The sequence below is a fragment of the Aspergillus nomiae genome, assembly GCF_001204775.2.
Source record: "Aspergillus nomiae NRRL 13137 chromosome Unknown contig00067, whole genome shotgun sequence".
Taxonomy (NCBI): Eukaryota; Fungi; Ascomycota; class Eurotiomycetes; order Eurotiales; family Aspergillaceae; genus Aspergillus; species Aspergillus nomiae.
The window spans coordinates 15,178-34,402 of NW_015378122.1; the positions used below are offsets into that span (position 1 = coordinate 15,178).

A 19,225-nucleotide genomic window follows, 5' to 3' on the forward strand; every position below is an offset into this window, starting at 1 on the left:
ATACCAGCGTGGCTGTGCCTGTAAGGATGACAAAGTTCCCTCAAAAAGACTTCATCATGCGAGAAAAAGGGACACCACATACCGACTAACGAGACGGTACTTATGATACTGGCTAATCTGGGCGAATATACGCCGTCCCAATTTCATTATTGCTGATGATTATGATTACTCCTGCACATCACTCCAGCACCCACCTAATCTTATTTACTAGTCGACGGTCTTTATTGGATCTGCATTCCCACCCGATATCGTGGAAATCGTACGTTATCAGCCTAGACCCTGAATCCAAAATATATGGGAAATTCATCCGTGTGATTGGCTGCCTCGGTAAGCTGGACAGAATTCATTCCATTGAGTGTATCCCTGGCTGCGATCTGTACGTCCGAGGAGGAAACGAGTAGGAGGAAGTACGTCCCAGATGGACGATGGATATGGATATCACGAAAGATAAGCAAATGTCCGACGAGTGCATCTGCCATCCTCTCAATTCAGGGTCCATGTCCTTCCACCTCCACTTCACTGTCAAAGCCAACCTTGTCGTCTTAGCATCGCCCAGAAGGTTGGCCTCGAAACAAAAACCTTACCGGACGAACTCCCCCAAAGTATCCCGTCAACTGAAAACTCTCTCAACCCCCATCCCACTGTGTCGATCCCCTTCAAACTCGTGTTGATTGTTATTTAGTTTTTTTTTCTCTCCCCTCCCTCGCCTCATTAATTCTTTGAGTCGTTTCCCTCCCCATCCACAGCTTCCTTTTTGATTCGTTTTATTTTATTTTATTTTTTCCTTCGCGGAAGCTAAAAATCACCCATTACGGTTACTGAATACTATTTATAACAGAATAACATTAACAGGGATGTGTCGCACGCCGGGACCTTGGGAGTGCATCCGGCTGTGTGATGTCTCATTTCTTTTTCTCCCTTTTCAGGCTGACAGTTTACCGGTTAAAATTCCCTCGCTGGTCAACCTCCTTCGAGCTCGGTACCTAGTGGCCTAGTTGCAAGATTCCCCGTTCTCCGTGCTTTTCTCTCTGGGCCAGGTGCATCGCCTGCCCGTCCAATCATCATCCGTTGAGCAACTGTCCTTTTTGGGCTCTCCAGAGAGCGACTACTCATACTTCTGGCTACATACATACATGGATACAACCACAGAGACCCTCCATTTCTCATAGGAGGTCCCTCCTTCCTACATACCCCGAAGAAATCGTTAGTCACTTCCACCGCGTCGGTAGTTCAACGTCTATCATTCGTGGGTCCAAAATGTCTGTAAGCACCAACAAAGTCAAAAAGTTAAAACATTCGCCAAGGGAAAAGAGAGTATGAAAGAGAGACGAAAATTTCTTTCTTTTTTCTTTTAAAAAAAAAAAAATGACAACCAACAAAGCCGAGCGGCTGGAACCAGAGCGTAAAAACGCAATTATCACCTGACACGCATGTTATCCAAGGCCAAGACAAGACCGTCGAGGAAACCGTCTATTGTTTACGGGTATCTCAATGCAGACCGATCGTCTCCAGAGATCCAACAAGAAAATCACCCATATAATGTGGTCGATACGCAGGGGTGCTGAAAGTAAAAGAGAGAAAAAGAAAGCAATGAAATCCCAAAGTAATAAAGCCGTTTCAGATCATATTATAGAAAATTTCCTCCACGATCTGCCAAACTAGTGCGCTAGGGTATCATATACAAAAAGAATCAAAGAAATGTGATGGGGCGGACGGTTACGGCCCGGTCCCATATCGATCGAGTGGTAAACTGGTTTACTAGAGTTGACCTGGGTACGTCCCGGGCGCAGTGAATGGCATGGTGGGTGCCATGGTCCCTTGGCAGACATAGCCATTCTCTGACATGTACCGGGTGTCATAGGTCGGCTGCATCTCCGTGGGGGACATGGAGAAATTATACGATTCTTGTAATACGCCCATATCTTGATGGGAGACCCGAGGGCGCGGCCCGGCGTTGAAAGGGGGAGGATATGTCACTGAGTTCTGGTGCATAGACATGAGCCGCGACTGGTCCATGGCCCCCCCTGGCTGGAGTCCCACCTGCACACTATACTCATCGTACGCGTCCATCGGCTCCGGCTCGGCGGATATGAACGCGCCTGACATGGTGGTAAAGTGGGGAACGCCGGTGGAGCTGAAAGGGACCTCAAGCCCGTCGGACTGCCCAACATCATGACCTGGGAATGGTGCCTGCGTGTAGCCTATGGGCATGTCTGTCCTAGTTTGGATCCCGTCCAGATTGGGCGCAAAACTGGTGGTCTCACGCGAGATCGACTCTGGCTCGGAGCTGAGATCACCCTTGCCAGTTGAATCTGGTCCCAGGCTGGACGCCAGGTTCCGCTCGTTGACGAGAGCTAATACGGGCATCGCGATCTGCTCCATGTGCTTGGCCAAATGCACTGTAAGCTTTTTCCAACTGCTGCAGACGTTACCGCAGAACCGGCACGGCTCATCCTTGGGCCCCTTCGGATTGTCATGTCGACATTGCTCCACAAGGTTCCAGAGCTGCTCAATCTCGCGCTCGCGCTGGATCTCTGCCAGCATTTCGGGTGAATTCGGATCCACCGGATGTTTGGATAATCCCTTGGCTTTCGTTTTCTTTACCTTGGGCTCTGGCATCTTGTGCTCGCGGACGAGATGCTGTACAAAATTATCCTTTCGAAAACAAGTATGGTTGCAATCGGGCTCCGAACAGGTCCACCATTCTAGTTGTCTGTGCCGTTCGCTCTCATGCCGTACCCAATCAGCCTTTCGTTTGAATGATTTGGGCTCGTTACAATGGGCAAAGGTACAGGTGAACGGCTGCACATCTTCGTGGACATGCTTGGTCCAATCTGATGGCTTTTGGAACTTCTTCACCTGGAAGCATATTGGGCATTCAAACTCCGCTGGGAGCCGCTTGACTGGCGGCAAAGGAACCCCCGGAGGGAACTGTGCCGCGGTGACCGCACTTTCTCCGAGGGCTTGAGAATCATCGCCTGCCTCTCCATGCCCAGGGATCTGGAATTGAGTATGGGGGGTTTCTGAGTCCTGCGGGCCTGCACGAGGCGCCAACAGTAGGGCTTCGCCGCCCTGGGCAAAGCAGAATTTGCCTGAAGCACAGCCCTTCTGGCTAACCGCACAAGTATGGGTTAATTTGTTTTCCACCAGCTTTTTGTAGCGGCGAACTTGCTCGTTGGCAAAGCGGTCAAGTAGTGCCGGTTGAAGTCGGGGATTCAGCTGAGCGATCTGGGTCCTGAACCCTTCCAATGTAGGCACGGGGAGGCGTGATTGAACCGAAAGATCCATCACCAATCCCCTATCATCAGCCATGTTATAGTCGTTCTCATCATCTTCACGGGTGCCATGCCCGAGTCGAGTTTGGTTTGGTGGGGCGCTGCGAGGTTCTGGCTGTAAGTGTGAATATGCGATGTTGGCAACCGGGGGCCCACCATGGCTTGTCATCAGATCGATGAGTCCAGGTGTTGACGGTCTCGGTATTTCACTTCTGCTTCGTCCACGGACCTTGAGCGAAGGCCAAGGGTTGCTCGTGGAGCTTGGGGATGCCACCCGAAGGGTATCCTTTCCACCAATGGCGGCCATTTGCCCGGCTATGGCAATAACGGCACCTCCAGTGCTCAAACTAGGCGACCTGGAAGACCTAGGTGACCTAGGTGAAAGACCAAGACTCAGTTTACGATGCGGGAAGCTGTTCTTCCTTTGGTGAGACCCCTTGTACTCGTCACCCTTGCTGTGGTCATCGGAGCCAGGTAGCGCAAGAGAGAGATCTGACAGATGCCGCTTGAGATTGTTAGGTGGTTTAAGATTGTTGGACGATTTCCTGTGCAACAATTTGCGGAGACTGCTCCGCCTCTCGTGTTTCCTGCTTTTGTCGTTGCTGATCGACAAACTTTCAAAGGAACCCCCCGCACCAACGAGACTATTAATATCGACGTCGCGGGTGCCCCAAGTTGCCGCGCGCGAAGCAGTATCCAAGTCCCTCGCACGTCTCTCATACTCGACCATGGCTGCAGTTGAGCTCGAAGGCTGCGTACGTGCCATGTCCGGAGAAGGGACCGGCATGAGATCTCGCCAAGGGGGTCGCCCCAGGAACTGATGAGGTGACGGTTCTTCACCTTCAGGACTGAGTTGTTCAGGACTATGCAGCGTTTCTTGTTCTTCCAAAGCCCATCTTGCCTCATTCACACTGGCAGCCGGGGTCTCCGAGCCGGTTCCCTCGAGGTCCGATTCATGATCGCTGTATTCCTCTTCGCTGTTCTCTGTGACGAGGACGCCTGGCCCAGGGATGAGAGCCACTTTCAAGTTGAAGTAATCTTGTTGGAGCGAAGGGTCGCCGGCGCTCTTCGCTCTGCGTCGGTTACCTGTGTGCTTGCGACCCCTGTGTGGGGCTGGGTCATCACCATTCTCACTATTCGCCACACTGACGGAGGCCGACCAAGATCGAATATCTTCATTCTTCTCATCCAACTGTCGCCGCAGCTCGAGCTCATTCGGGCTTGGCACGTAAACATTTTCCCGGGACGTGGGCTCCACACCAGCGTGGCCAGTAGCCGCATTTGGTATCCAGGATCCATCATGTTTTCGCGAGACAGACTGCACAGCTCCAAGATATCTGCCATTATCCACCCCGGCTTCCTCGTCGGATTCGCTCGATGGCCCGCCGGGAGAAAGGTGTGTTGAAGAATGACTTGGTCGCCGCATATCTCTTACCGGCGAATCACCCCGGGAAAAACTCTCAATTTTGACAATTGGGCTTCTGGCCCTGGGAGAGCCAAGGTCCGCGGGCACATCCAGACGCTCATCGGGAGGTCCAGTGATGAGAGTGAGTGCCTGCGGTTGGTTCTGCAAGGGAATAGACCCAGTCTGACTCTTGATACTGGTCGTCTCAGAACACAGACTTGATTTGTTGGTCAGATTCGGAGTGAGTAGCTGAGAGGGATCCATAGTCATCTGTGTAGAGTTCAACTCGTTCGGGCCTAAGGCAGTGCTGCGCATGCCTGGATGTAAACCTCCGTCATGCTGCGAACTATTCGAGTCTGGAGATAGGTCTGTACTGAAGGCTGCCGACAAGTAATCGGCGCTTGGCGACGTATGAACGCTCAACTCACTGGAGAGATCGTCCGCGGGGCTGAGGTATTCAGAATAAGAAGCTGGGTGTGCCTCATCGCGGGGCGAGTCACTGTGAACATGCGAACCTATAGGGGAAGAGGAAGGATCGCGCGTGCCGTGATCTTCACCGCTCACGGGTGTTAGCCTGATTGCAGATGATCTGAAAGATGCCACTTCGGGATCTAGCTGGGCCGAGAGATAAGGGTCGGGAAAGGAAGCGTCATTTAGTTTTGCGGGGTTGGGTGAGTCGTTTGGGACGAACTGAGGCGATAGTGTCGACATGGTTGTAGGCAAGTCAAATATCCGATGCCTCTTTCTCGCGTGAACCGGCACAAAGTCAAAGATAGGAAGAATGTTGCAGTCTTTTCCTCTGTTCAGGATGACTCTGCTAACGTGTGCGCGCAGTCCCTCTGGCAAGTACAGTAGAGCTCACAAAGATGGAAACCAGAATTGAGGGCGCATGTCTAGAAAGCCATCGATGAGCAAAGCGGCGGTTTATGCAATTATGAAAAATAAGACAATGAGATATATTGAGTATATAGATGTAGCAGAAGTAGAATCGGTCAATAGCAGCCGGTTTAGATTAGGCCACCGCAGGAATCATTCTGCGGGCGTTCTTGATCGCGATTCAGCTTATTCTCGACCAATGACGTAGACAGACTTCCAAAACTGCCTTTACTGGCAACGGGCCAGGGGAAAAAGTTAAGAAAATAATTGAGGTCGATATAAAATCCACCGGAACAGACAGAACCGTGGATTCAAAAGTTTGGATCGAGCTAATGGTAATGGAAAGCAGAAACTAAGAAGGAAAAAAGGGGGGCAAGTTTAAGCGTAACGGCGCCTTGTAGGGCAGATTAACGAGAAGGTTGGTTGAGGATAATGGCGAAAGAGTCTTGGCTACCTATACAAATCCGCAAAAAGAGGGGTAAGCACGAGCCAAATCGAGGAGAAATAGAGTAGGAAAATTCCCCGTAGTATTGCGCAAGATTAAATCCAAAGAAGAAAAGGACGGAGGAACGAAGAGGAAGAGGAAGAAGAAGAAGAATTGGGAAAAGATGCCTTGCGGCTGAAATGAGGACTGAGCCACAAATGAGCAGGGAAACAAACAGTACGAGGAGAGAAGAGGGCACGTCATGTGTTTTTTTCCCGTCGAAGAAAAAGAGCCTCTTGAGAGCGTGTAACGTGATTGCAAGGCTGTTTTGTTTAGTGAGGCTCATACACATAAATGGACATGACAACCAGTATTGATCTCCAGATGATAACTCATTTGTTATTTTGACGGGAAATATCACATTCTTCCGTCTGCTCAAAGACAGAGAGAGAGAGACATTAACTAAGTCATTTCTCAAGAAATTAAATTGACAGGATGGAGTCGCTCATACTCAACAGACGCCGGTGTTATGAAAGTGTGGGCGCGTGGCTGGCCAGTGAGAACGAAGTGGGGTTCTCATTAGGTCCATTCAGTAAGAGGGAGGATTATCATTATCTACACGGCTTTTCCTGTTCCCTTTGGACCTGGGATTTTTCGACAAGAGAGAGAAAGAACAAAGAAAAAAAAAGGGGGAACCGTTCGGTTTTCGCCACGAATCAGCAAACAGGATTCCACTGTCAGCAATGGATCATCAAATTAAAATGGGCATAAAATATTTGGTGCTGTGGCCCGATGGGAGGAAAAGAGAGGGTCAAGCCCCCGGCCCCATTTGGTGTTCTATATTCAGTACCCGGAGGATGCTGATCCTTGAGTAAGGTCATTCCGCAATCAAGATACGAAGGGAAAATGGAATGAAAAAGGTAATCTTCATCGGGTCGGACTCCGATATACTACCCATCTACTTCAATATCTGATGCACTCGCCTCTCAGTCACTTTACCCTCTCTATGAAAGGAGAGAAGGGCCAAAAAAAAAAAAAAAAAAAAAAAGTTCGTGGAAATGTGTGTTCGATATCATGAACCACAGACCAGTCAGTTATGGTTCCCAAGGTCTCTCTCTGGTCCACAAAAAATGCTAAACCTCCACTCATATCGCTTTATTTCTTACCTATAACACGGGCGGATAGGAACCAGAGACCGATTCAAGAACCCTTGCTCAGTGAATGGCCCTCTAGAAGGTTAACCAGAATAGAGTGATGATTCTTCTCGTTGCAGACATTTCTAGCTGTGAAATGACTGCGCCACGATTAACTTACCTCAATACCAACTACCTACGACACAGGAGAAGCATCTTGACCAGAGTAACCCTGAGGAAGCGCCCAGGGTACATCGATCATCGATCCATATCGACCAATTATGCTCGGTGCATCGTGTTGGTTGGGTTAGTCATGCAATCAGCCCTGCCTGAGGCTGTGCACGATGTTTCGGTCCAGTCCAGGCTTGCTGCGCGAGAATGCGACTTGGAGGTCGGAACAAGCTTTAAAAACTAAAATCGGATATTTTCTGTTCTCCATCCTAGCCTAGTCACGCGTGGCTGTGCTCTTTCCCCCTCCTGATTGTAGTCTATAGCGGTCAGGGCGATCTCGACGCCGGACGGTAGGGAACTAAATGCACAGTCAGTCCGATATCGCTGACCATTGATATCAAGGCAATATGCTATAGTCTCGATTGAAAATATATACAAACGTCATCGGAAATGAAAGAAGGGTCTCCAGATCATTTTCGTCAACTGACATCACATACATTAGAAAGTGTCATCATCCCGATGAGCATACATCATGACAAATGATACACATTATGAAACCCGTTAACACTGCAGGATGCAGAGTGTAAGTAAGCGATAGCTCCCAAGGGAGACAATATCAACAGGAAGAAGGAAGGCAAAGAGGAAGAAGAAGAAGGGAATGAAAGGAGGGAAGCAGGAAAGGAGTACAATAAGATGAAGAAAAAGACACGCTCAAACTCCCACCAAATGCTATACGAAAAAGGAAGAAAGAAGAAAAAAGGAAGAGAAAGAGAGAAGGGTAAGAGTGAGAAACAGAAAGGGGGCATGAAAGAATGATAAATGTTTTCTGTTCTCGAGCTTAGCAGCCCTATAACGGAACAGAAGTATATTGTCGCAAAGGAGTGAACAAACCAAAACACCGCGCTCAGATAACTTAACCCACTGGAATAATCAAGACAACCCTTTCCCAGAAATGTAACTCAAGCTTTTCATGTACAGCCAACAGCTGGTAGCTCTATAGTGCTTAGCCTTTACACCTTCTGCAGCGCTCACGTCTTCCAATGCACCCTACTCACTCTACACGGTATCAAAGCTTGCTTTACCTCGCCTGGGTGAGTTGGGCTTTCCGTCAGAACGTGAAGACCCTCTCGACTCGCTTCGTGGCCTTTCCTCTCCACCGACTAGGGAGTCCGTGGACCGTCTTGCCAGCTCTTGGCGTCGAGCCATAACCACTGGGGAGTCGGAGTACAAAACACTGCCTTGAGTATAAGTACAGGCGAGGGCTTTCTCCTCGTCTTCTGCAAAATCTTCGTGGGCTGCCTCCCGAATGATGCGAGGGAAAGTCCGTAGAATGACGTGACGAGTAGGGTCCTCCTTGGAGCCGACACAGCCTTCTTTCGGGGTTCCGTATTCCTCCCAGATCTCATTTGAGGTGCCTTCTGAGTCAGGCGCCGGGAAAGAAGCCATGATGAGTTCCCGTTCGACACGAGCCAGTCGCCACGTCTCAGCAGCCAACTTGACAATCTTTCGCACGCTTGTATGAAGGGTGTCCATGTGTTTAGGGTCGGCGAAGTGCTTGAGGTGGTCGATGATCTCGTCAACGATCACAGCGGCCACAACGTTGATCGACTGCTTGGCATCGGAAGTCGTGTATGCGGCTTTCAGCGTCTGCTGCCTCCAGAAGGCTTCACGTCTCACAGACTTGCGTCGAATATCCATCGAGAGCATCTGGAAGAAAGTGTCCGCTTTACCGTACCTCTTGCCCAAGGTGAAAAGAAACGGATGGAAGATTCGGTAAGTCAAAGTCTTCGAGATGATATGTTGAACGTATGCGGATCGCAGTTCACGCGATGCCGGGGTATTATCAAGGAAGGATGGTAGCTCCTGAGGTATCTTGGACAGTACATCCTTGGGAGGATCGATTGGAAGGTACGCAAAGTGCTCCTTAGACAAGGAAACAATAAGACGAGAAAGCTGGGCGAAGCAGTCCAAACTAGATTATAGAATTCTTATCAGAGCAGGTACAATTGATAGCATTATTGACATCTCATAATCTTCGTCACCATCGTGATCATAATTCTATAGGGAAAATCGAAAAGGACAAAAGAAAACAAATGAACGTGGCACAGTTCTGGCCAGAACGGTAGTAAAGGCAACACAGAAGACAGTCTGGAAGATTAAGAAGACAAAAGGAAATTTTTGAAAGACAGTCAAGTACTAAAACACATTCTCAATGCACTAGGTCACACTTACAAGAATGGATCACCCTTCGTGCTCTTGAGGTCAGTGGCTTCTCCAAGGCTGTGAAGGGTCTTTCTCAACCTATCGCAGTCTTTGCCCAAATTATCAATGGTGAGGCGCATGCCGTCAGATGCTGCCTGTAGTTGTTGCTCCTTGACAACATTATCCTCTTCAACCTTCTGTTTTTCGCGCTCACAGTGGGCGAGTTCATCGCACTTGTCCGTGATGCGCTGCTCCAACTCGCCCCTCTCATCGGCCCAGTGCCTCTCCATGTCAGCGACATGGTCAGCATGGGTGTTGTTGAGGAGTTCAACTTCACAGGCATGTTGCACACGAGTCTCCTCGAGTTCCTTGTGCTTGTTCTCGAGATCGGTCTTGGTGGACTCTAATTCGTTCACCTTGTCATCGAAGTTTGACTGCAATGTATCATGTGCTTCTTGCATCTGTCGTTTCTGATCTTCGTAGTCGTTCTTCATTGCTTCTTGCTGGTCAAGCAACTCTTTCTCGCGAGCAGCCAAAGCTTCCGCTGCTGCTTTTTCATCCTCGGCCTTTATCTCTTCGAAAGACTCGGTCATTTCCCGTTTTTGAGTCGCAAGAGCGTCCACCTTCTCTTGTTCGCGCCTCTCACATTCCTTCTCATGAGCCTCTTGGGCTTCTTTCATGTCGGTGTTAAGCGTCCTGACCTCCTCTTCAAGGTCATGTTTGTTCTGTGTCAGCTCCTCGTTCGACTTCTCGGAGTCCTCCAACTTCTCCTCGAGGTCTTTCCGCTTCTCGTCAAGATTGCCCAGCTCCATGCGGAGTTCGTTGATTGTGTTCTTCAACTTGGTGGACTCTTCCGCAGCCTCATTGGCAGTTTTCCTCATTTGCGTCTGGAGAGCTTCAATGTAAAAGTCCTTGTGCATCAAATCCTGCTCATGCTGGGTCTTCATCTGTTGAAACTCAGCTTCGCGGGCTTGCAGCTTGCTCTTCGTATTTCTGTAACTGCTCAACAAGCGGTTGATGTCTGGGATGGCATCTTGAATTCTCTGCAGAAGTTCAATTGGTTCCTCGACAGGATGCTCCGGAGGCGACATCATGCCCTTGTGATGGCCGTTGTGGCCATTGTGATGTCCGTTCTGAGGGGCGAAGAATCCATTCCCATTGGCATAAGTCAGATCGCGCAAATGCTGGAAAGCTGTCGCGGTGTTGGGCTCCATGGAGCTCCGGGGGGTGGGTTGCATGCCAGGGGGGTAGAAGGCATACTGGGGCATAAACCCAGCAGTGGTCATGACGGGGGAATACGCTGTAGCATAGCTAGCTACGCTAGGAGCAGTGCTCGGAGGAGGCATAGGGGGCATAGGGTGCATTGCCGGCTGTACCGGCGGCGTCGCGTGTGGCGTCGCGTGCGGGGATATCATCGGCGACATATAAGCGTGGCGGGCGAGGGGCTGGTAACTTTTGGTGATGCAGATTTCTGGACGGGAGAGGCGACCTTGGTTAATGGCGATGCTGCCTTTGATACAGGAGAGGCCATCTTCTGGACTGGTGAAGGATTCTGTAGCATGGACAGAGGCTCTTGATATACAGAAGCGACCGGCGGAGGTGTTGGTGCAGGTGGGATGACTTCCGCAGGAAGCTCGGCTTCCTGCATCGACGAAACGGTTTCATCCATAGGTGGGGCTGCCTGAGGTACAGGTGAAGCGGGCTTAGGAGCCGGCGAAGCGGCTTCAGGTGTAGGTGCAGCGTCCCTAGGCACAGGTGAAACAGCCCTAGGTATGGGAGAAGCGTGCTTTGGCACAGGAGAAGCCAGCTTGGACACAGGCGGGGTAGGTTGGCGGGCGGGGGAAGTAGGCGCTGCCTCAACTGCCTCAAAGGAGGGGTCAGATACAGGGGTTGCGTGTGACTCAATCTCTGGAGCGTCGGTCTTTGTGGGAGATGCAAACTCAGCGAATTGAGTCTCCGTTGCAGATGGGGTCTCCACGGAAGTCGTGGTTGGGTCCGTTGAGAACAATGGGGTTTGTGGTGCTGTCACTGGGGTCGGCTCAGGTGGTTCGACAACTTGCTCCTTTGATACGTCGATATTCTCCGGAGTAGTTTCAGCGGCTTCCCCAACTGGATGTTCTGGTATGTCTAGTTCCTCTTGGTGCAATTCTTGAGGTACTTCGGGGTCCCGCTGGACATCACTCGCGTCTAGCTGCTGACTTGAGGAGAGGTCGGGGGTAGTCACTTGGGCAGAACCATCCTCTTCAGAATTGGTCGGCGGTTGGGGTTGCTGTTCGGGTTCAGGGGCCGTGGGAATTTCTTCCACAATGGCCTGTGGTTCTTGCTCCACCTCTTGCGCTGGCACCGGCTCTGGCTCTGGGACTGGCTCCGAGGCAACTTCTGGTACGACTTCCGCTGCGACTTCAGGTGCAACTTCGGGTGCTGACGGTGACTCGGGTTCCACTGGGGCTTCCACTGAGTTTTCCACTGGAGCCTCCAATTGTTGGGGCTCGGCTTCGATTGCTCCTTCTGGCTGTAGTTGCAGCTGTTGTTCTTGTTCTTCTTGTTGCTGTTCTTGCAGCTGCTTCTCTGGCTGTTCCTCTTGCAGCTGTAGATCAGATTGTTGATCTTGCAGCTGTTGGTCAAGGAGCGGTTGGTCTTGCAGATCTTGATCAAGTGGTGGTTGATCTTGTGACTGTTGGTCAAAGAGTGGTTCCTCTGGCAGCTGTTGATCTGGTTGTTGATCTTGCAACTGTTGGTCAAGAGGCGGTTGGTCTTGCAGTTCTTGATCAAGTGGTTGTTCTTGCAGTGGCTCCGATGATGGATCTTGCAGTGGCTCCGCTTGCTGGTCTGGGGGCTGTTGATCTGCTTGTTCTGCTGGAGGCTGGTCTTGGGATTGATCTAATGATTGATCTATTGGTTGCTCAGGCTGTTGCTCTGAGGCCTGCTCTATGAGTTGGTCAGGTTGTTGGTCAGTTGTTTGCTCCGCTGCTTGACCAGATGGCTGTTCGGGTTGTTGTTGTTCTTGCAGCTGTGATTCAGCTAGTTGTGGCTCCTGAGATTGTTGTTCAGCAGGCTGTTGTTCCTCTGATTGTGGTTCAGGAATAGTAACATCAGGTGCAGCCGGTGTTTGATTCTCTGGCTCCTCTTGGGTCTTTGACTTCTTATTATTTTTTTTGCTACCGGACTTGCCCTTTCCTTTCTTGGATGGGGCCATGATGGAAAAAATATTGCGTGCCCAAGTTCAAGAAAAGGAAAAAGACGTGTTACCAGTAGGCTAAAAAAGCCTGTTAGCAAAAACGCAATTGGGTGGTGGTTGGGGTGTGAAGCAATACATGAAAACGCGCTCAGCGGCGCCAAAGATATATTCCGATCTGATATGGAGAAAAGATGACAACTCGCACGGGGGGGGCGAAGGGTCAAACGATCACACGACAGATACAGGGAAGAAAGTCAGAACGAAAAAAGTAATGCGAGAAAGAAAATTCGCCCTAGAGCAGGGAAGCCTGGAAGTGGGCGCAAATGGTTGCAATCCACGAAGTCAAGACGCCCGATGGTAAATACCTGCGCTGAACGCAAGCAGACAATTCTGGAAAGACAGGACAGGACAGATCTCAACTCGTCAAATAAATAATTTGGATTTCTGAGGAATCGGAACTAATTAAGACATTAGGCGAGGCAGTGAAAAATACGCAGCTAAGAATCTATCCTAAAACACGCCCAAAAAAAGAAACTCGCTGCAGAATGGAGGCATTGCATCCAGCCTCAAGGAGGCTGGTAAGGCGAACAAACGGACCGAACCTTAGAACAGTAATTGATACCCATTCAACATGGATCACAAAGGCAGGAAAGGAAAGAGTATACATTTCTCGCGCGAAACGAGGACACAGAGGTGGACCGATCATTTCAAGATGGGGAGAGAGTATCACCCAATGAGTGAGCATTGGGCATCAATAGCACTGTTTTTTCCAGGGTGGCAGGATGAATCATAGCGTGCAGATGAGGGAGAAAAAAAAGACAAGGAAAAAAAAGTGTTGCATACAGTCATAATACTATCATCTATGACAGGACGGAGGAATCAGTCAAAGTCGGTCGAGGAGGCAGGTAACGAGTGGGTCGAAAGCGCTAAAATCAGATCGATGACATGTCGCCTCTGATAGCCAAACGTTCAGACGCCTGCATAAATTGGGAGGGACCGCAGCCCAATTGACACCATGCGACTGGGGAACAGTGGGGAGCGCCATCTCGGAATGAGGCAGTTAGTCGTGCATCAGGACCACCTTCAAGTGCGGTGTAAAGAAAAACCACCATTACTGTCAAGACAACGCAGCGACCCGCCCGACTTGTTGCAGGAGGCAACATGGTGGTGTAGACCCATGCCACTAAGGCCATTTCTCCCCAACGCTGGTTTCGAATAGATTTCGTTCCATGCTCCGGGATTCCCTGTAAAGTATCCGAGCGAGGCGAGACTTACATTCTATTCGGAGTCCGCAGCGTTTTGGGCTGTTTGAGCGGCATATTTGTTGTCACCGGCCAAGAGGATGTAGATTCGAGAAAGGAAAATAATCATGCTTCTCATTGGCAGGTGACCGGCGTCCCGGCGCCAAGTCCCGCGAGGACACTAAGCCACATTAAGTAATTCTCACGTGATATCCGCCTCGAACCGCTCACCAGCTTGCGTTCTTCCTCCAAATGGACGGCATCATATTCGTTTGGCCCTGCCAATTGTCTTCCTCCACACTATGTTCTTCGCTAGGCGATCGGCTGCTTCCGCGCGGCTACTGCTGCGCAATCAGCCCCAGCGGCGATTCGACTCGCACGCGGCTCACCACCATGCTGAGCCTGTGAATGAGAGCTTCGGCGTACGTCTCTTGGACCCCTCTACAACTGGATATCTTCGCTGGTAGCAGTAGGCTGCTACCCGCCAATTGGGTGCTGTGACTAACATGGATCTTTGTGACCTGTACAGCGTAGCTTCTACGTCACCGTCGGCTCCTTCGCCTCTGCCTACGTCCTTTACCGACTGAGCAAGTCCACCGAGGAGTCTGGATCGCAATCGTGGATTTCCAGCCTCATCCAAAAGTGGACCCCTTCGGAGAGATTTTCGAAGAGAGAAATGCCATTCGCACTGTCGTAATGGAGAAGGCTGCCCATGACCGCCACTTGTTCCAAAGTCAGGGCCCTAGAGCCGTTTTCGAATTGAAGCAGCCCGAGTATGTCTCCTATAACCGCACCTGCTCTTGCAGACCACAAGCTAATATGACTTGTTTCCTCCCCCCTCCAGGGTCAGCTTCAACGCCGCCCCTCCTTTCAACGTCCCTGCCGGCTCGGCTATGGATATGAGCCATGTTACCGCACACTATGAGCGCCAAAACAGGGAGCAGGAAGAGGCCCGTGTTGCCCGGATGCAAGATGGCAAGGTTGTCTCTATCTATGATTAGACAAATTGATTTCGTTTTCATGTTCCAAGACGCCGGTAGTAGGCATGACAGGGTCAAACAATGTACATATAACAGGGCAGTGCAAGGTTTCGTTGACAGTTTCATTGAATTCCTGACCCTATCGCGGGAAGAAAACCCCATAATCCATAACATAGTTCCCGGACAAGGTTGACCCTCCATCACGGTATCTGTTTATCTACCATTATTGGAGACCTTTGGGCGCAATCTCCAGGACTATTCTACCCACTCCTTCTGACTTAACATCCAGCCGCTCCCTCACATCCAGTCCATCCCCGCCGACAGTATTAAATACTTCCAAAAATTCGTCCACACCACCGCCGACTCCGAAATAGACTTTCTTCGCAGCCAACAAAGCCCTACTTCTCTTGCCTGCGTGGACAGGACGATGGAGCAAAGCCAGCAATGTCTCCGAAAACGCACTCAAAGACGCCGGGGAATATATCGTTTCACTAGCAAGAATTAAAGTTCCACCATTGGCCTTCTCAGTCGACGAGAACGCCAAATCAACGAAAGCGGGCGACCAGGCACCGGAGATAAATTCGACAGAGATGCCCCGTTCCGCAAGATCCTTCTGGAAAGCCTCTAAAAGTTCCGGAGTGATGTCCAACTCCAGCTCCTCCTCAACCTGATCTTCCGTCCCAGCAACTGAATCCGACTTCTGACGCATGGCAATATAATTCCAAGTCAGAAGCAGGTTAGGCAAAGTCACCAACCGAAGAACAACAGAGTTGTAGTCCGCAAACGTGAACCGAGTAGCTCGTGACGACCCCCCAGGGTTGGTCAGTAACTGCGCGAACAGAGCAAGCGACGGCACTGCCGTTCCAGCTCCAAGCTAGAGATTCTTTATCAGGAATTGGTTCAACAGACGGGGTTAAGATTAGACGTCAGATGTAACACTAACCTCGATGATATGTCGATCCCCCGCATCAGCGTTAGATAGTATGTTTTCATTGGCAACCAACTTCGCGAGATCTACTGAGCATTCCCACGTCTTGAAACCGCCTTCATAGATGTTGGGCGTGATATCTCCTTTCTCGAGTCCGGAGATCAGCTCTTCGTTCGCATAATCGGCAGTATCCTCTGCCATCAATTGGGTACGGATGTCAAACACTTCGCGACGAGCGAGTGTGAGTGTCCTTGCGGATGTTTTATCATCCTGAGGTGTACTAATGTTGAGTTTGTTGAATGAAACCTGAGACGGGAGACTTGAGAGCTACAGCATGGTCAGTCTTATTGCTCAACCCATGAATCGTATTCTTATCTGAATAGAAGGACTAGAGCTGGAAAGTTCCTTCGCATCCGGATAAGGTACCATTGGCGAGGGCCAAACATCAATGCCAGTTAAGGTACATCAACATGAAGATGAACCTACCAAATCACTCAATTCATGCCTCTGGGCCGGAACCAGTTCAGGGAGTGTGCTGCTACTATTTTGCGCAACGAATGTATGCCCCTCATCAACAGTGTTCAATTCCGAGTCGTCGATGTCAATGTCGTCCCCAGCGAAGCCGAAGCTAAATGCGGACGCCATTATCACAGACAGTGAAGATTGTCACGACCAGACCCCACTAAGATGTAGCCAAAAGCTATTGGAAGTTATGCCGATATAAAATACAAGCGCGGGGCACGCATAGATAGTGTCGGAATAGTTGTAGTTTGATAAGGGTTTAGGGCGCAAGCAAGATCTTGAGGAGACAAGGTTTTGCGGGAGACACCGTAGGATTTGCACAGATATTCCAGGGGCTCTGACTCCAATTTTTAAATGTTCAGTAGCTATAGTCTTGGGGCCTGCTTCAGCCTTCAATTGTGCTCTAAATTTTTTGCGGTTTTGCCATAGATGACTAAGCGTGTCTAGGTGATGCTGTGGCACAAGTCATTTACTAGTATCTAACCACTCCTTTGCACGTTCAATATATCTTTCATATTATCTGGACTGATTGGGGCATTTACATAGTCTATGAGATATGGCTTGTTTGAGAAGGACCAGGAAAGAGAGCTGAATTGTCATGACAGAAAGCAAGTTCGTGTGAAGAGTAATCCGTGTCGTCGTTAACTTGTTCTATGAAACGTTCTAATTTCTCTATTAAATTAACTGAATTAAGCGGTGCCGTTCTGTTCACCGGAGGCGGCAGCTTTCTTAAGGGCCTGGAGAACGTCGGCCAGGAGATCCTCTGCATCCTCAACACCACAGCTCATGCGGACCAGGTCGTCGAAGACACCAGCAGCCTCACGCTGGTCCTTGGGGATACCGGCGTGAGTCATGCTAGCGGGAACCTCGCAAAGACTCTCCACACCACCCAAACTCTCGGCCAAGGTGAAGACCTTGGTGTACTTGCAGAAAAGGTGAGCAGCCTTCTCGCCACCCTGGATGCGGAAGCTGAGCATACCGCCACCCATACCCTGGCGGTGCTGCTTGACAGCAATCGCACGCTGAGGATGAGAATCGATGCCGGGGTAGTTGACGGAGATAACATGGGGGGAAGCCTCGAGGGCCTTGGCGATAGCGTGGCGTTGGTGGTGGCCTCGCGGGCACGCAAGTGGAGAGTCTTAAGACCACGGTGAGCGAGCCAGCAGTCGAAGGGAGAAGGAACAGCACCAATGGCGTTCTGGAGGAATCCAAGGCGCTCTTTTAAGCTATCGGAGTTGAACGCAGCGACGCCCATCAAAACATCCTGTCTCGTGGTTAGCTAACAGACCACCCACAAAAAATAAAATAAAATAAAAATAACTCTGCGCTAAAAGCAGAAGGGCGAGAAACATACCGAATGGCCGTTGATATACTTGGTAACGGAGTGCACGACAATGTCGGCACCGTGATCCAGAGGGTTCTGGACGTAGGGACTCATGAATGTGTTGTCAACCACCACGACGATTCCATGGCGATGAGCAATGGCAGCAACCTTCTCAATATCGACCAATCCCAAAGTTGGGTTTGAGGGAGTTTCGATCCACACGAGCTTGGTCTCCGGACGGATCAACTTCTCCACGTCCGACTCGATGGTGGGGGTGAATGAAACATCCACACCATGGGCGTTGGCAACCTTTGTGAAGTACCTGTGAGTTCCACCATAGACATCGGAAACTGAGACGACGTGCGAGCCGGCCGCGAGGGATTGAAGGATCACCGCAGTGGTTGCGGAACCAGAGGAGAATGCGAGGGCATATTTAGCGTGCTCAAGAGCTGCAATGGCTTCTTCGAAGTTATCGCTGATCGGTAATTAGCATGAAGATCAATCATAGACCAAGATCTGTTCCGAGTAGGGTACTCACCGGTTGGGGTTGGAGCTACGTGTGTACTCGTAGATACCTACAGGGCTGCCGACACTGGTCTGAGCGAAAGTGGTGGAAAGGGAGATCTACACAACCCGTCAGCATCTCGGAAACAATTCATGCAACGTGCGAGAACCTACAGGAGCAATAACAGCGCCAGTCGTAGGGTCATGGTGAGCGCCGGAATGGACGGCCAAAGTGCCGAAGCGCTTCTCTTGAGCAGGGGCTCCGTTGGTCGAGTTGGTCATTGTCACGGGACTGCGAACGTGATCGCGTGGTGTATCTCTATATAAAATCGCAAAGAAAACGAAAAAGATTCAAAAGAATCCGACACAGTAGACTCGTACAGGAAGACGACGTTTTTTTCTTTCTGGAAGCCCGATAGAAGCGCCTATGAGGTCACAATCTGCGAGAAGGAAGATCTAATAAATAGTAGTCTGGTTTTTGTACCGTTTTCGTGACCAGGTACTGATTTATAATTGATACGAGGGCAAACTGAGTAAGATCGGTGAAGCCGGTTTTAAAATTAATTAGGATTTATTAACGATGACTCTAGAACTAATTTTACCCCCCTTTCCTCCTGAAACCCGAGGGAAAAAAAATTCTGTTGCTTGGACAGAGGTTTTTTTACGTTGCACATCAATCATGCTGAAGCACGATAGGGCAGGGACTGATCGGGCCCCGTGAAGATTTCCGGCATAGCGCCGAGTGCAACTCCACCGTGAACCGTTGATTGTCCCCTCCCGTGGCGGTGTCAATGCAATTTTCTTTATCTCCGCCACTACCCGAATTCGATTGATAATGATAGTCTAGTAGCCTTACTTTATGTCCTCTGCATACAATTAGCTACAAGTCTATTTGAGTATGGCGATCTATTTGGCGGGGAAATCATCCTGTCTTGGTCAGATCTCTCCTTCTCCAATACTCCAGAATTCTCTCGATGGATCTCCCATTTCCGGCCAAATGTCGTCATTTGGCTGATTTGTGAGCAATCACTGAAATCTCGATGTTAAGATAGTTTCGTTATT

General features: G+C 50.1%; 6 protein-coding genes across 6 annotated transcripts; 1 reads left to right on the forward strand and 5 right to left on the reverse strand.

Moving 5' to 3' along the window:
- Positions 1 to 1,758: 1,758 nt before the first annotated feature.
- ANOM_003855 (putative C2H2 finger domain protein) lies at positions 1,759 to 5,391 on the reverse strand (the record flags this gene model as incomplete). The annotated part of the gene is made up of 1 exon (XM_015549112.1): positions 1,759 to 5,391. The coding sequence occupies one exon, from the start codon at positions 5,389 to 5,391 to the stop codon at positions 1,759 to 1,761; it is 3,633 nt and encodes a 1,210-aa protein (XP_015408814.1).
- A 2,949-nt stretch (positions 5,392 to 8,340) lies between these two features.
- Positions 8,341 to 10,850, reverse strand: ANOM_003856 (RNA polymerase Rpb1 C-terminal repeat domain protein; the record flags this gene model as incomplete). The annotated part of the gene is made up of 2 exons (XM_015549113.1): positions 8,341 to 9,256; positions 9,517 to 10,850. 2 exons carry the CDS (start codon positions 10,848 to 10,850, stop codon positions 8,341 to 8,343), a joined length of 2,250 nt encoding a protein of 749 aa, XP_015408800.1.
- Positions 10,851 to 10,897: 47 nt separating this feature from the next.
- On the reverse strand, positions 10,898 to 12,682 carry ANOM_003857 (uncharacterized protein; the record flags this gene model as incomplete). Its single annotated transcript, XM_015549114.1, has 1 exon — positions 10,898 to 12,682. One exon carries the CDS (start codon positions 12,680 to 12,682, stop codon positions 10,898 to 10,900), a length of 1,785 nt encoding a protein of 594 aa, XP_015408799.1.
- Positions 12,683 to 14,161: 1,479 nt separating this feature from the next.
- On the forward strand, positions 14,162 to 14,997 carry ANOM_003858 (putative NADH-ubiquinone oxidoreductase 178 kDa subunit; the record flags this gene model as incomplete). The annotated part of the gene is made up of 3 exons (XM_015549115.1): positions 14,162 to 14,327; positions 14,440 to 14,678; positions 14,750 to 14,997. Coding segments are annotated over 3 exons (546 nt in total), but the record flags the coding sequence as incomplete, so codon positions are not given.
- Positions 14,998 to 15,108: 111 nt separating this feature from the next.
- ANOM_003859 (protein-histidine N-methyltransferase) lies at positions 15,109 to 16,458 on the reverse strand (the record flags this gene model as incomplete). The annotated part of the gene is made up of 3 exons (XM_015549116.1): positions 15,109 to 15,759; positions 15,829 to 16,140; positions 16,300 to 16,458. 3 exons carry the CDS (start codon positions 16,456 to 16,458, stop codon positions 15,109 to 15,111), a joined length of 1,122 nt encoding a protein of 373 aa, XP_015408811.1.
- A 566-nt stretch (positions 16,459 to 17,024) lies between these two features.
- Positions 17,025 to 18,480, reverse strand: ANOM_003860 (cystathionine gamma-lyase CYS3; the record flags this gene model as incomplete). Its single annotated transcript, XM_015549117.1, has 5 exons — positions 18,338 to 18,480; positions 18,198 to 18,283; positions 17,690 to 18,134; positions 17,524 to 17,599; positions 17,025 to 17,473 (listed from the first exon to the last, which is right to left on the reverse strand). Exons 1-5 carry the CDS (start codon positions 18,443 to 18,445, stop codon positions 17,025 to 17,027), a joined length of 1,164 nt encoding a protein of 387 aa, XP_015408792.1. The 5' UTR covers positions 18,446 to 18,480.
- Positions 18,481 to 19,225: the final 745 nt, after the last annotated feature.